We start from the raw sequence: 12012 nt of genomic DNA, 5'->3' as shown, positions 1-12012 counted from the left end.
ATTAGCCTGGGTGTTCACTCAGTCCTTTCTTCCTAACTGGAGGCTGAGATTTTTGGTACCAAGGGGACAGGAATTGGCCTGGTATGAAGTGTTCTTGGAGTGTGGAGTACTTGGAGCTGAAGGCAGGGGGTGAGAGGCGGCATGGGTGGTGATTTGTGACAGGTGGGCTTAGGGGCAGGCACCAAAGCATGGGGTGGGGACCAGGAAGAAGGCCCTGCAGGTTTCAGGAGAGGAGAGGAAAATGAGGTAGGTGACCTATTTCAAAATTAGCTCCAAACCCAGAGAAGAAGCAAACAATGTTACGCTTCTTTTTGTCTCCTTTATAACAACAATAAGAGAGCAGCAGTTGAACAGTCTCTTTTAGTCACTGTAGATGCATTAACTTACATAATGCTCAGAACAACCTTATGCAGTAGGTACTGTTCTATCCTCATTTTACAGAAGGGGAAAGTGGGACTCAGAGCCATAAGTGGTTTGCCATAGGGAGTATAGCCAGTAAGTGGTAGAGTCCAGGTTCAGCCTGGCTTACAGTCTGCTGTCTTAACTATCATACAGCTGCCTCCCTAACTTGCCTCGCCCCAGTACTGGGGCAAGTACATCCATTACCACTGTAGACTTAAGCCACAGAACCTACTGAATATTTGCATTGGTCCAGCCTGGGAACCAGCTCCGCAGAGATTTTTCACAGGAAACCCAGCCCTGTCTTGCATCTGGAGAGTGCCTGTCCGGTTTTGGAGTTCACTAGTGCTCAGCAATTCATGGGGTCGCAAAGAGTTGGACACAACTGAGCGACTGAACTGAACTGAACTGAACTGAGTGCTCAGCGCAATGAGAACAGTGGCAGCGTTGTTTTTGCGGAAGCCCTCCCTTCCTCCCATATGGTTCCTGTGTGAAGGGAGAAATGGGAGGCTTCTTTGTAAGGCTGCCACCAGGGAGTGCAGTCCGTCTGCTTGTGTTCTACCTGCTTGAAAGACTGATGCGCAAAGCAGCTTCCATAGGTTCTGAAGCCAAGCTAGTCAAAGAATCAGAAAGCCCCATGGGAGCTGGTGGTCCAGTGGTTGACTTCACCTTTCAATGCAGAGGGTGCAGGTTGAGCCCCTGGTCAGGGAGCTAAGATCCACATGCCCTCAAGGCCAAAAAGCCAAACTATAAAACAGAAATAATATTGTAAAAAATTCAATAAAGACTTTTAAAAAAATGGTTCACATAAAAAAAAAAAAAAACAAAAAAACCCTTGAAGTGGTGACTAGGAAGTTTTCTCCTATAGTACTGAGGCCAATGCCTGCTGCTTCACACTGGCCCCAGCCCCGAGTGCCGGGGCTCCAGGGAAGTGGGTGCTTTAAAATAAATAAAAATGCCTGCACATAGCAAGAAATTTGATTTGTATAGAAGGAAATAAAAGGTCAAAAGCTACCTTCTCTCACATTTCTATTCCTCAGAGGCCACCAGAGCCACCTTTATTAACATTTTCTCCTATATCCTCTCAGAAACTTTATACAAATACAAGGGGGTATACATTTATTCATGTGTATATATTAGTACACAGGAACAGCACATTATGTATGCAAATAGAAACAGACTAAAATTGAGCAACTTGTGTTTTAAATATATCTTACCTTTTTTCCACATCAGCATATAAAATGTACCCCGTTCTTTTTAGTGGATATATAATATTCCATTATACACGTAAGCCATAAATTATTTTGCCTCCCTTCTACTGGTGGGTATTTACGTTACTTCAGTTTTGAGTCATTACAAAAGACCATGCAGTGAACTTCCTTGTACATTTGTCTTTTCATAGTTGTGCAGGTGTGGCTAAAAGAGCCTCAGCAGCTGAACTGAAGAGGCGAAGGATGTGCACATTTAGATTTGAGTTAGACATTGTTAAGTTATCCTGCAAAATGTGATAATATATGTACTCCCACCAACAGTGTATGAGGGCACTTGCTTCCCTCACCTCATTGCTAGCACTGGTGGGATCACACTGCCAAAACTTTGCTAATTTGAAAGTAAAAAATGGTATATAAGTGTTTCCATTTGCATGTCTTCCTAAATTAGACTGAAAATTTTTTTTGTATGTTTATTAGCCATTAGTGTTTTGTATTTTTATGACAGCATTTTTTTCTAGTGAATTCCTCTTATTCATACTGATTTGAATGAGTTCTTGAGTTAGAAAATTAGCAGAGTGGGCTTCCCTGATGGCTCAGATGGTAAAGAATCTGCCTGCAGTGCAGGAGACCCAGGTTTGATCTCTGGGTTGGAAAGAGCCCCTGGAGAAGGGAATGGCAACCCACTCCAGTATTCTTGCCTGGAGAATCCCATGGACAGAGGATCCTGGTGGGCAACAGTCCATGGGGTTGCAAAGAGTCAGACATGACTGAGTGACTAACACACGCGCTTTTTTTAAGTTTTATTTCACTTGTTAAATTTCTAATTTAATTTGTTATTTTTGACTGCTAGATCTTTGTTGCTGCTCAGGCTCTTCTCTAGTTGCAGCCAGCGGGGGCTACTCTTCATCACAGTGTGCAGGCTTCTCGTTGCAGGGCTCCTCTTGTTGTGGCGTGCTGGCTCTAGGGCTTGTGGACTTTAGTAGTTGTGGTTCCCAGGCTCTAGAGCACAGGCTCAGTAGTTGTGGCTCATGGGCCTAGTTGCTCCATGGCATATGGGATCTTCCCGGACCAGAGATCGAACCTGTGTCTCCTGCGTTGGCAGGCGGATTCTTTACCACTGGGCCACCTGGAAATCCCCTCAGGACTACTTTTACCCTTATGGGAACTGAGAGGGTACTGAATTTTGAGTGCTTGTTCATTGCTAGGCAGAGTACCAGGTGTTTCACCTTTGGCATCTGCTCTGAGCCTTACAGTCATCTGCGAGGAAGGCTTTATTACTTGTAGTTCAGAGAGTACTAAGTACTGTCCCCAATTAGAGACCTCATATGGGAGGCACTGAGATCCAGTCACCTGTACATTTCCTCCTGCTATGCCACCAGCCCAGCTGTCTGGGAATTTATGCACCAGGTGGGCTTGTCCTCTGAGATCCCAGGTGGGAAGGAACATTCATTTGGTTGTCACTTCTCAGTTTAAGTTCATCTGGGTATTCAGATGGCTCTGTCTTCTCAATACCTTATATTACTTTATATTAAATTAATTGACATTAAATATAACTTCTGGACTTTTGGATTCTTCTTTTTTTTTTAAATAAGGATTTATATTAATTTACTGCTGAGTTTTGGTTTCTATGTCTTGACATGGAACTATGGAGAGTGACTCTGTTTAGAACTACTTAGAGAAAAAAGTGAGTTAGTGGTCCATATCTGAGCCCCCAGAAGCAGCGTTGCTGGGCAAGGCTTTCCCTCCACACAGCCCAGCTCGAGCGCAGGGCTTGGGCCCAAGCAGCCTGGGGCTGTTACCAACGCTTGGTATCTGCTGACAGTTCTTAGGTTTTAGCTGCTTCTAATTATATGTGTGAAAAAGCAAGTTTTACACTATTGATGGTCAAGGAAAGAGAAATGAAGAGGCTGATCCTCTCAAGCGTTTTGAGGGATTCACAACTCACAGGCTTAGTTTGCAGTTGATGTGTTCAGTTTGGGGGTGTTCCAGGGTGGCCTCCCTTTGGAAGACTGGCAGTAGGAGAAACCAGTCCCTGGCCTTCTGGCTTAGTTTCCACCAGGACTTTTCCCTTCCGCTCCGAGGAGGTGCATCCATCTGCGTTCTCCTCCCCATTTTCTCCCCTTCTCTCTATGCCTGGTGTGTAGCCACTTGGCCTCTTTCCTTGCTCCTCATCCTGACTTGGAGCCTCATTTTCCTTTCAGTGGTGCAGTCTCCCAGGAATCAGCCCCTACCCACAGCCTCCGTCCATGAGCTGTCGTGTTTTACTTCACAGCAAGTGAAAAAAGGCTGAATGAGGAAGCCCCTCACTAGCCCTACCCTTCACACTATGATTATTTTCTTTTTAAGTACTCAGTCTTCACTGTACCCAAGGACTTGGCCTTAACACAGGAGAGGATTTGTTTCAAGCCGTGAGCTCTGTAAACAAAAGAGTCTTTGCTCTGCAGCAGCTGCCGGAGAGCAGCTCCCCCACTGCTGGGGGCTCCTCCTGTGGACGGTTGTCGGGGAAGCCAAGGTCTGGGTGCAGCTGGGAGGGGAGTGTGGAAGAGACGGAGTCTTCTCTCCGAGGCCTCTCATCTTTATGTTCTGCCTCTCTACTCAGATGCTGATTGGTCTGGCTGGCTACCTGAGCGGGTACGATGGCACCTTTTTGTTCCAGAAGCCTGGGGACAACTATGAGCATCACAGCTACATGGGAATGAGAGGAGTAAGGCTTCCTGACTTGCAGTTGGCTGCCTGAACTCTGGGGCCACACTCAGTCAGAAATGTTAACAGTCAGAAGCCCTCAAGTGGTGGCAGGTCTAGGAAAAGGGACTTTGGGGAGGAGGGGGTGATTGGACCCATGCCCTGTAGTCAAGATTCAGAGCTGCGGTGAGTAAGAAGAGCTAGAGAGAACATAGGTAATACGGGGATGACACAGGTGGGAGCAGGCCCAGCCTGTCACCTGTTACCCTGCCCATGAGCGGCATCAGGTTTCAGATCAGAGGGCAGCCCAGGACTCAGGCGACCAGGAGGCTGCTGCGGCCCTAATGTGGGCCTCAGCACATTGGCAGGCTACATGTCCTTCCTCTGTGGCCACAACTGCTGCAGTACTGCCTCCCTCTGAGGCCTTTATTGACACGTTAGCACCCCCACCCCCCGTGACCAGGTTCTTCCCTCTTTTCCCCATGAAGATTTCAGGCACACACAGGTTTTCTAGTCTTTTAAAGGAAGTGTATGTTTGCCCAGTCCCACTGTGCCCTGAGTTCCAGCACCAGCCCTGACAGAACATGGCAGGGCCTAAAGACCCAAGTGTCTGGATACCCCATGCTGCTGCTGCTGCTGCTGTTAAGTCGCTTCAGTCGAATCTGACTCTGTGTGACCCCATAGACTGCAGCCCACCAGGCTCCTTCGTCCCTGGGATTCTCCAGGCAAGAATACTGGAGTGGGTTGCCACTTCCTTCTCCAGTGCATGCATGCATGCTAAGTCACTTCAGTCGTGTCCGACTCTGTGCGACCCCATGAACAGCAGCCCACCAGGCTCCTCCTTCCACAGGATTCTCTAGGCAAGAATACTGGAGTGGGTTGCCATTTCCTTCTCCAGGGCACCCCATACCTAGAGCTAAATTGGACCTACGGGAAACATCCTCCAGTGTGGAACTCTCAGAGCGGGTTGCATTTGCAAATCCCTTCCCTCAGGGAGTTCAAAGCAGTTTAGATAAAGGTCATGTGATTATTTGGGCTCTAGTCTTTGGCTTGCTTGTGCAGTCATATCATACTGTTTTAAACAAGGACTGTCTACTACCCTCAAGTTCATCACTCTTGAGTGATTCTGTGTCTTCTTAATGATGTTTGATCACCACCGAGCATACAGAATTGGATATCAGCCTGACTACGATCTTGCTATGGAAGTGAGAAGACCAAATATAACAGCCTGTTGCCTTTCACACCAGGGCACATTGCTTTCTGCTAACAAAAAGTGACAACCCAAATGTGAGAATTTCCATTCCTTTGGGTTTGTCTGATTACTTTTGATGGATATGGTAGGGGACTAGAGAGAACACTGGTGGTTAAAAACAAAACAAACCGAAAAACAACTGTCCAGATGCTAAACCATCAAGCTGTCTTTTTTGTAAAATCAAAATACAACCTTTAGATTAAAGAGTGGTTCCTGGTGTGATTGGATAAAAGGACCAAGGGAGAAAAAGCAGAAACAGCATTAGAATTCTCTAAAATATTAAAATATCTTGAGAGCTATTTCTCTCCTTACACCGGTTTTTGTAACAGAAGCTAGCGTCTATCAAGAACTTTCTGTGTGGTAATAAACTTTAGCTCATTTAATCTAAAAAGTAAGCCCTGGGGCTCCCCTGGTGGTCCAGTGGTTAAGAATCTGCCTGCCAATGCAGTAGATGGGTTCAGTCCCTGCTCCAGGAAGATTCCACATGCCACGGGGCAGCCAAGCCCGTGCACCACGACTACTGAAGCCCACGCACCTAGAGCCCATGTTCTGCAATGAGAGAAGCCACCACAAGGAGCAGCCTGCACACCGCAACTAGAGAGAGCCCACACACAGCAACGCAGACCCAGTGCAGCCAAAACTAAACAGATAAATAAAAATTAAAAAGTACGTCCTCTGAGGTAGGAGTGTTTATTTTTCACAGAAGGGGAGGCTGAGATACAGAGATACGACTTTGTCAAGGTCACAACTAGCAATGATGGGTTGGTCCAATCCCAGAGTCTCCCACTTAAAACCAGTGTGCCCTCCTCCCCACACCTCCCTGGCTGAACTTCGCTGATTTCATGTCAGTGCACAAGTTGGTGCTCAATGAAAACGTAAATGTTGCTTGATTTGATACTTCACTGTTACACTACCCTTTCATATTTAAATGTATTCAAAGTCATCATGTCATGCCATCCGTCATCAGGGCCCTCCGTCTCAAAAGACCAGTTTGTACCAAGTCAGGTAGGTCCCTGATGCTTTGCTTAGTTGGTCCCTTGACTGCTTTCCTGTCCTTCCCTAGTTCTGTGCATTCCTCGGCTCCATGCTCATCCCCTTGGCCTACCTCACCGTGCTGGAGCTGTCCCGGTCTCTCTCAGCAGCGCTGCTCACGGCCGCCCTCCTCACCTTTGGTAAGTTGTCCTAGACCACGTTTCTTGAGAAATTGACTGCCACTCTATGAATGTAGCTAGAAATCAATGCACTTGAAGATCCTTGTCTGTGGGCCTAGTTCTGAAGTAACCTTAGGATTGGGTAAATGTATTCCAGATTTCCTTCTACTCACTAGTGATACTTACATATATGAGTACTTGTATGTAGCAAGCCTTTATAGTATTGGAGGTGTGAGAGAGTATGGGTAATCCCAAGGAATAGATTATCTCTAAGTTATCTGCATTTGAGTTTGGAATGCATAATACATGTATGTGTGCTTGTGTGTATGTGTGTGTTTGAAGGAGGCTTACAGTTCTAATTCAACTAGTATTAGTTTGCAAGATTAGTTTGCATTCCTTAAACTAATTTCACCTGAATGCAAGGGCATATGCCTCCGAGGCAGCTGGGTGACAGAGGAAAACAAAATAGAAATTTAAATTATTTCTGTGGATAATCCTCACATGGATAATTGAGAGTTGGTCTGTAGAAATTGATCCTGTTGCTAGCCTGGCTCATATGAGAGTGAATTCATGATCTCATTGAGCTTAACATTTAAAGAAGTCTAAACCAGTTTAGATGGTTACTTTAGGGGTGATTCTGACTTTGCCCTGACAGATAAGGTTGCAAGATTATAGAATCTCCCTCTAGAGGACTGGTGGCTTTTTCCTTGGGTCTTTGATTTCCCTCCTCAGTAGTTCATTTATTCATTTTTCATTCAACAACTACTTTCAAGCATCTACTTTGTGCTAAGCCACTTTCTTGGCCTCAGAGGTTATGCTGATGAGATAGGACTATCATGGAGCTTGCTTACTAGTGGGGCAGATGACAAATAAGTAAATTAGTAAGTTTAACATTTTAAAGAGTAAGTACAACATAGAAAATGGGATAGGGTAAGAAATAGAGTAATACAGGGTGATTCTGTTTTAGGTAGGGTGGTCAGTGAAGAGCCCCCTGAGGAGGCGGCCTTGAGCAGATATCTGCGGGGACAGCGTGTACTGTGGTCCTGGTGCGAGGCAGCCCTTGGGAGGTTCAGAGAACAGCAAGACACTGAGCCCAGAGCAGAGCACGGGAGCAAAGGAGGCTGGACGGGTAGGGAGACCATGGCCATCTCGAGGAGTTTGTTAGTCTGAGTGAGATGGGAAGACATTGAAAGACTTAAGCCAGGCCATGATATAATGAAGTTTTGTTTAAGAAAATCACTTCAGCACCTGCATGGAGAGTCAACTCCCAACACAGACTTCATGTGAAATGGTTAAGATTCTATCCTGGGTATATGTAGTTTGTGGCTGTGTAAGCATGATGGCAGAACTTTGGATGGTGGCAGTTAGCAAGAGCCCTTGTTTCAGGATCACTCTGTCTGAATGAATGACACGATCCCTTCTGGGGTCAATGGCCTGAAAGTGTGAGATGCTCTTTCATATCACTGGGCTTTGGTGTACCCCAAAGCTGTGTCCTTCTGCTTTCCAGTTGACTCACTTGCCTATCTAATCTTGACTGCACAAACGCTTACATGCAGTTAAGCCCAAGGGGAACTGTTTCTTAATGCTGGGGTGTTTTGTTCTCAGGGGGGCCTGTCTCTGATTCCACTTTTTGACCACTGAGCTCATGTTTTTCAGACACAGGATGCCTCACTCTGTCCCAGTACATCCTCCTTGACCCCATCTTGATGTTCTTCATCATGGCTGCCATGCTGAGCATGGTCAAGTACAACTCCTGTGCCAACAGGTCAGCAACACCATCTCTGGGAGGGGGTGTCAGAAGCTGTGGCAGCTCTAGAATTTCTATAACGTCCAGGGTTGGGGTGGGTACAGTGCCTAGAGGACTTGTCTTGAAACTGAATTTCAGGCAACTATACTTTAAAAAAATATTTTAGATTGCCCATTTTAGATCATAAAAATAGATTTACAGAAGTTTTCTATACTTTTATTTTTGCTTTCCTAAGACTAGGAAAATATCAGTTGTCTTTTTCAAGAGCCTTGTTATTTTTACAAGGGTGGATTTGGGTGGGGGTTTATGTTACTTTATGAAGGAGTCCTAATGCCTTCCCCCACCCCACCAGCTAGCCACTCCTGAGCACCAGTGCTGGTTAGGAGATCCCAGGACAACTTAATTCTTCATGTGCTCTGTCCTAGAGGGGAGGGCACCAGACTAGGTGTTGCCTGGGAACTGTTTGTCTCCCTGCCCTCAGTCCTGACCCAAGGATGGGAATGATGTACACAGAGGTTGGCTTGAAGGGCCCACATGGATCAAGAGAATCCCTGCAGGCCCTGGTCAGTCCTAAAGCTGCTCTGGAGGGCCTGGTCTTCTTCCAGAAGAGTCCTTTCCAGATCATCCTTTGCCTCTAAGAGAGTAGAGTAGGTCATTGCATCCAAACCAAAACAGCTGGCTCTGCCAAGGCTTTTCCAGAAGCAACCTGATTTCACGGCAGCCAGGCCATGACTTCGAGCTCTCTCTGGGTTTGGTTTATCTTCTGCCTGCACCATATGCCCTCCCACCTGCCATTTCTTGATTACATACTATGTGCCAGGTATTGTGCCCAGAGCTTAGGGTTCAGGAACACATAGATCTTGACTGTTAAGGCGCATTTGCTCTGGTGGGGGTGAGGGTGGGGAACCTGGGGGTCTGCAGCTCTGAGCACTAAGTGCTCTAATACAGTAGACCTTGGAACCGACTGCCTGGCTTAGCACCGTGCTCCACTGCTGGTGGCTGTTTCATGACCTCTCTGTACCTCGAGTCCTCGTCTGGAAGAAGAGGCTGATGACAGGCTCTGTCTCCATGAGGTTGTAGTGAAAGTTAAAGGGTTAATACAGGGTGTGGTAATGGGGTTTCCATGGGGCTTCCCTGGTGGCTCAGTGGTAAAGAATCCACCTGCCAATGCAGGAGATGCGGGCTCCATCCCTGGGTTGGGAAGATCCCTTGGAGGAGGAAATTGCAACCCACTCCAGTATGCTTGCTGGAAAAATCCCATGGACAGAGGAGCCTGGCAAGCTACAGCCCATTGGGGTCACAAAGAGTCAGACACGACTGAATGACTGAGCCCCCTTGCACGCACTAGTAAAGTGCTCAGAACAGTGCCTAACACGTAGTAACACTCAATAATAGCTGGCTTTTACAGGGGACAGTCCACCTGAATCCAGTGGGCTACTCTGGATTTTCCTTTTTCTTCCACTTGATTGGTCACCACTGAAGAATAAGCTCTTGCTTATTTGACGCCCCTTACTTACTTAGCCAGGGCTGCCATGACCCTCCTCCCCAGAAGAATCGTGCTCTCACACGTTGCTCCCGCAGTCTCAGGGGTTTCACAGACCACATCCACCTCGGCGCCATGTGTGGTCCCTGAGGTTGGGAGCCCTCACGAGAAAGGCCACAGGGCAGCCTCTCAGAGTCCGGGGACCTCTGCCCCTCCCCGCGCTGCACTTGCTATTGAGTTTGGTTCCAGCCACCAAGCTGAACTCTGTGTCTTGTTGGTTTTCAGGCCCTTCTCTGCCCCCTGGTGGTTCTGGCTCAGCCTGACCGGCGTTAATCTGGCTGGCGCTCTGGGGGTCAAGTTTGTTGGCCTCTTCATCATCCTGCAAGTGGGGTGGAACACCCTTTCAGACCTTTGGCACCTGTTTGGAGACCTCAGTCTTTCAATGGTAAGAACCCAAGCGCTTGTAGAAACGTCTTTGCTTCCTAGAGCCAGCAGCATTTCTCCATTTCTGCTGCAGGGGGCAGAATGGCTGTGTTCCGGGCCCCAGGTAGGCTGGATCCAGCTGCCCTCTGGAGGGCGCAGGGCAGCAGGGGATGGGCCATGACCAGCGGCTGGACAGGGAGAAACGGAGAGGATGGACTGACATCCTTGGGGTTCTCTTTTGGCTTTCATTCCTGCATTGTTTTTTAAATGCTCTACAAATGACTCATTGGAAGAAACCCTGATGCTGGGAAAGACTGAGGGCAAGAGGAGAAGGGGGGCAACAGAGGGTGAGATGGTTGGATGACATCACCGACTCAATGCACATGGGTTTGAGCAAGCTCCAGGAGATGGTAAAGGACAGGGAAGCCTGGTGTGCTGTAGTTCACGGGGTTGCTAAGAGTCGGACATGACTGAGTGACTGAACAACAACAAATGATCCAAAGGGATCCTGTTCCACTGGGTTCAGCCACGTGTATGGCAGACACTGACTGCATGGGACTGTGTAAACTCAGTGGGCTGACTTTCTGAACTTACAGTTTTCTCTTCCTGACCCAGAGTCTCCAGACTTGGAGGCCAGTAAGGGCCTTACAGTTTATTACAGTATTATTTATTAAGAGCTGACTCTGTGTCCTGCATTATGGAAAATGCTTTACCTTTATTATCTCATTTCCTCCTCATAACAGTCCTGTGAGGCAGGTAGTTATCACCCTCTTGATAAATGAGGGAAACAGACCTAGAGAGGTGATATTGTTCCCAAGGTCATACAAGTAGTGAAAGGTAGATCTAGGATTCAGAAAGGAGAGGCTGACTCCACACCTACTGCTCTGCTGTAACACCTCTCCATCACCTCTGGCCCTAAGTCCCAACAAGTTCATTTAGAAAATATAGACAGACCATCCAGTGAGTGTGAGACCCAGAACATGCAGATGAATAAAACAAGATTCCTGCCCTCTAGAGACAATGGAGACAGAGAAATAAGAATGAAAAGAAAAATATAAGTCATGTTCCAGCCAACAGGTGCAGTGAGAGCACAGAGGAGGGTGCAAGCCCAGGCTCAGGCATTCCAGGAAGGCTTCTGGGGGAAAGCTGAGGCCCAAAGTGAAGATCAGGAGCATTTATTCATGTTCACGTGGTGGGTGAGGCCAGTGCAGTGCAAGAAGCATAGGGAAAGTGCTGGGTGTCAGTGTGATTGGGAGGGAGAGGAAGTGGGGAGTGATGATGCTGAGGATGCAGGTCACGCCTTGTCAGCTGCCTGGGGGCAGCCCAGGCCCTGGGTGAGCATGTGGACAGGCAGCGGAGGGCTGGCCAGCGTCAGCCCTGGCAGTGCTTGGTTGGTTGGGTGTTATAAGAAGGCTTAGGGTTTCCACATACCTTTTTCTCTTGATGGCCATTAGTTTTTCAGTTGTTTCTGATTATGACTTACATATGGGCTGATGTGCTCAGTTGTGGCTGATTCTTTGTGACCCCATGGACTGCAGCTCACCCGGTTCCTCTGTCCGTGGAATTTTCCAGGCAAGAATACTGGAGTGGGTTGCCATTTCCTTCTCCAATGACTTACATGTAAAAACTTAGAAATAACACACACATCAGGCATAAGGCATAGT

At 47.4% G+C, this 12012-nt stretch overlaps 1 protein-coding gene across 3 annotated transcripts in view; it reads left to right on the top strand.

Annotated features, from left to right (window-relative positions):
- The window catches only part of POMT2 (protein O-mannosyltransferase 2), a 45276-nt gene that overhangs the window by 12566 nt on the left and 20698 nt on the right, over positions 1-12012 (top strand). For 2 of the 3 annotated variants that reach the window (XM_005212199.5, NM_001192896.1), the window contains exons 3-6: positions 4210-4314; positions 6608-6716; positions 8352-8460; positions 10211-10370. In XM_005212199.5, the coding sequence (XP_005212256.1) occupies positions 4210-4314; positions 6608-6716; positions 8352-8460; positions 10211-10370 (483 nt within the window). The remainder of the gene's footprint in view (positions 1-4209; positions 4315-6607; positions 6717-8351; positions 8461-10210; positions 10371-12012) is intronic. The other variant, XM_005212200.5, reaches the window with a different exon arrangement.

The sequence above is a fragment of the Bos taurus genome, chromosome 10 (genome assembly GCF_002263795.3).
Source record: "Bos taurus isolate L1 Dominette 01449 registration number 42190680 breed Hereford chromosome 10, ARS-UCD2.0, whole genome shotgun sequence".
NCBI lineage: Eukaryota > Metazoa > Chordata > Mammalia > Artiodactyla > Bovidae > Bos > Bos taurus.
This window is presented reverse-complemented; position numbering and strand designations above follow the sequence as displayed.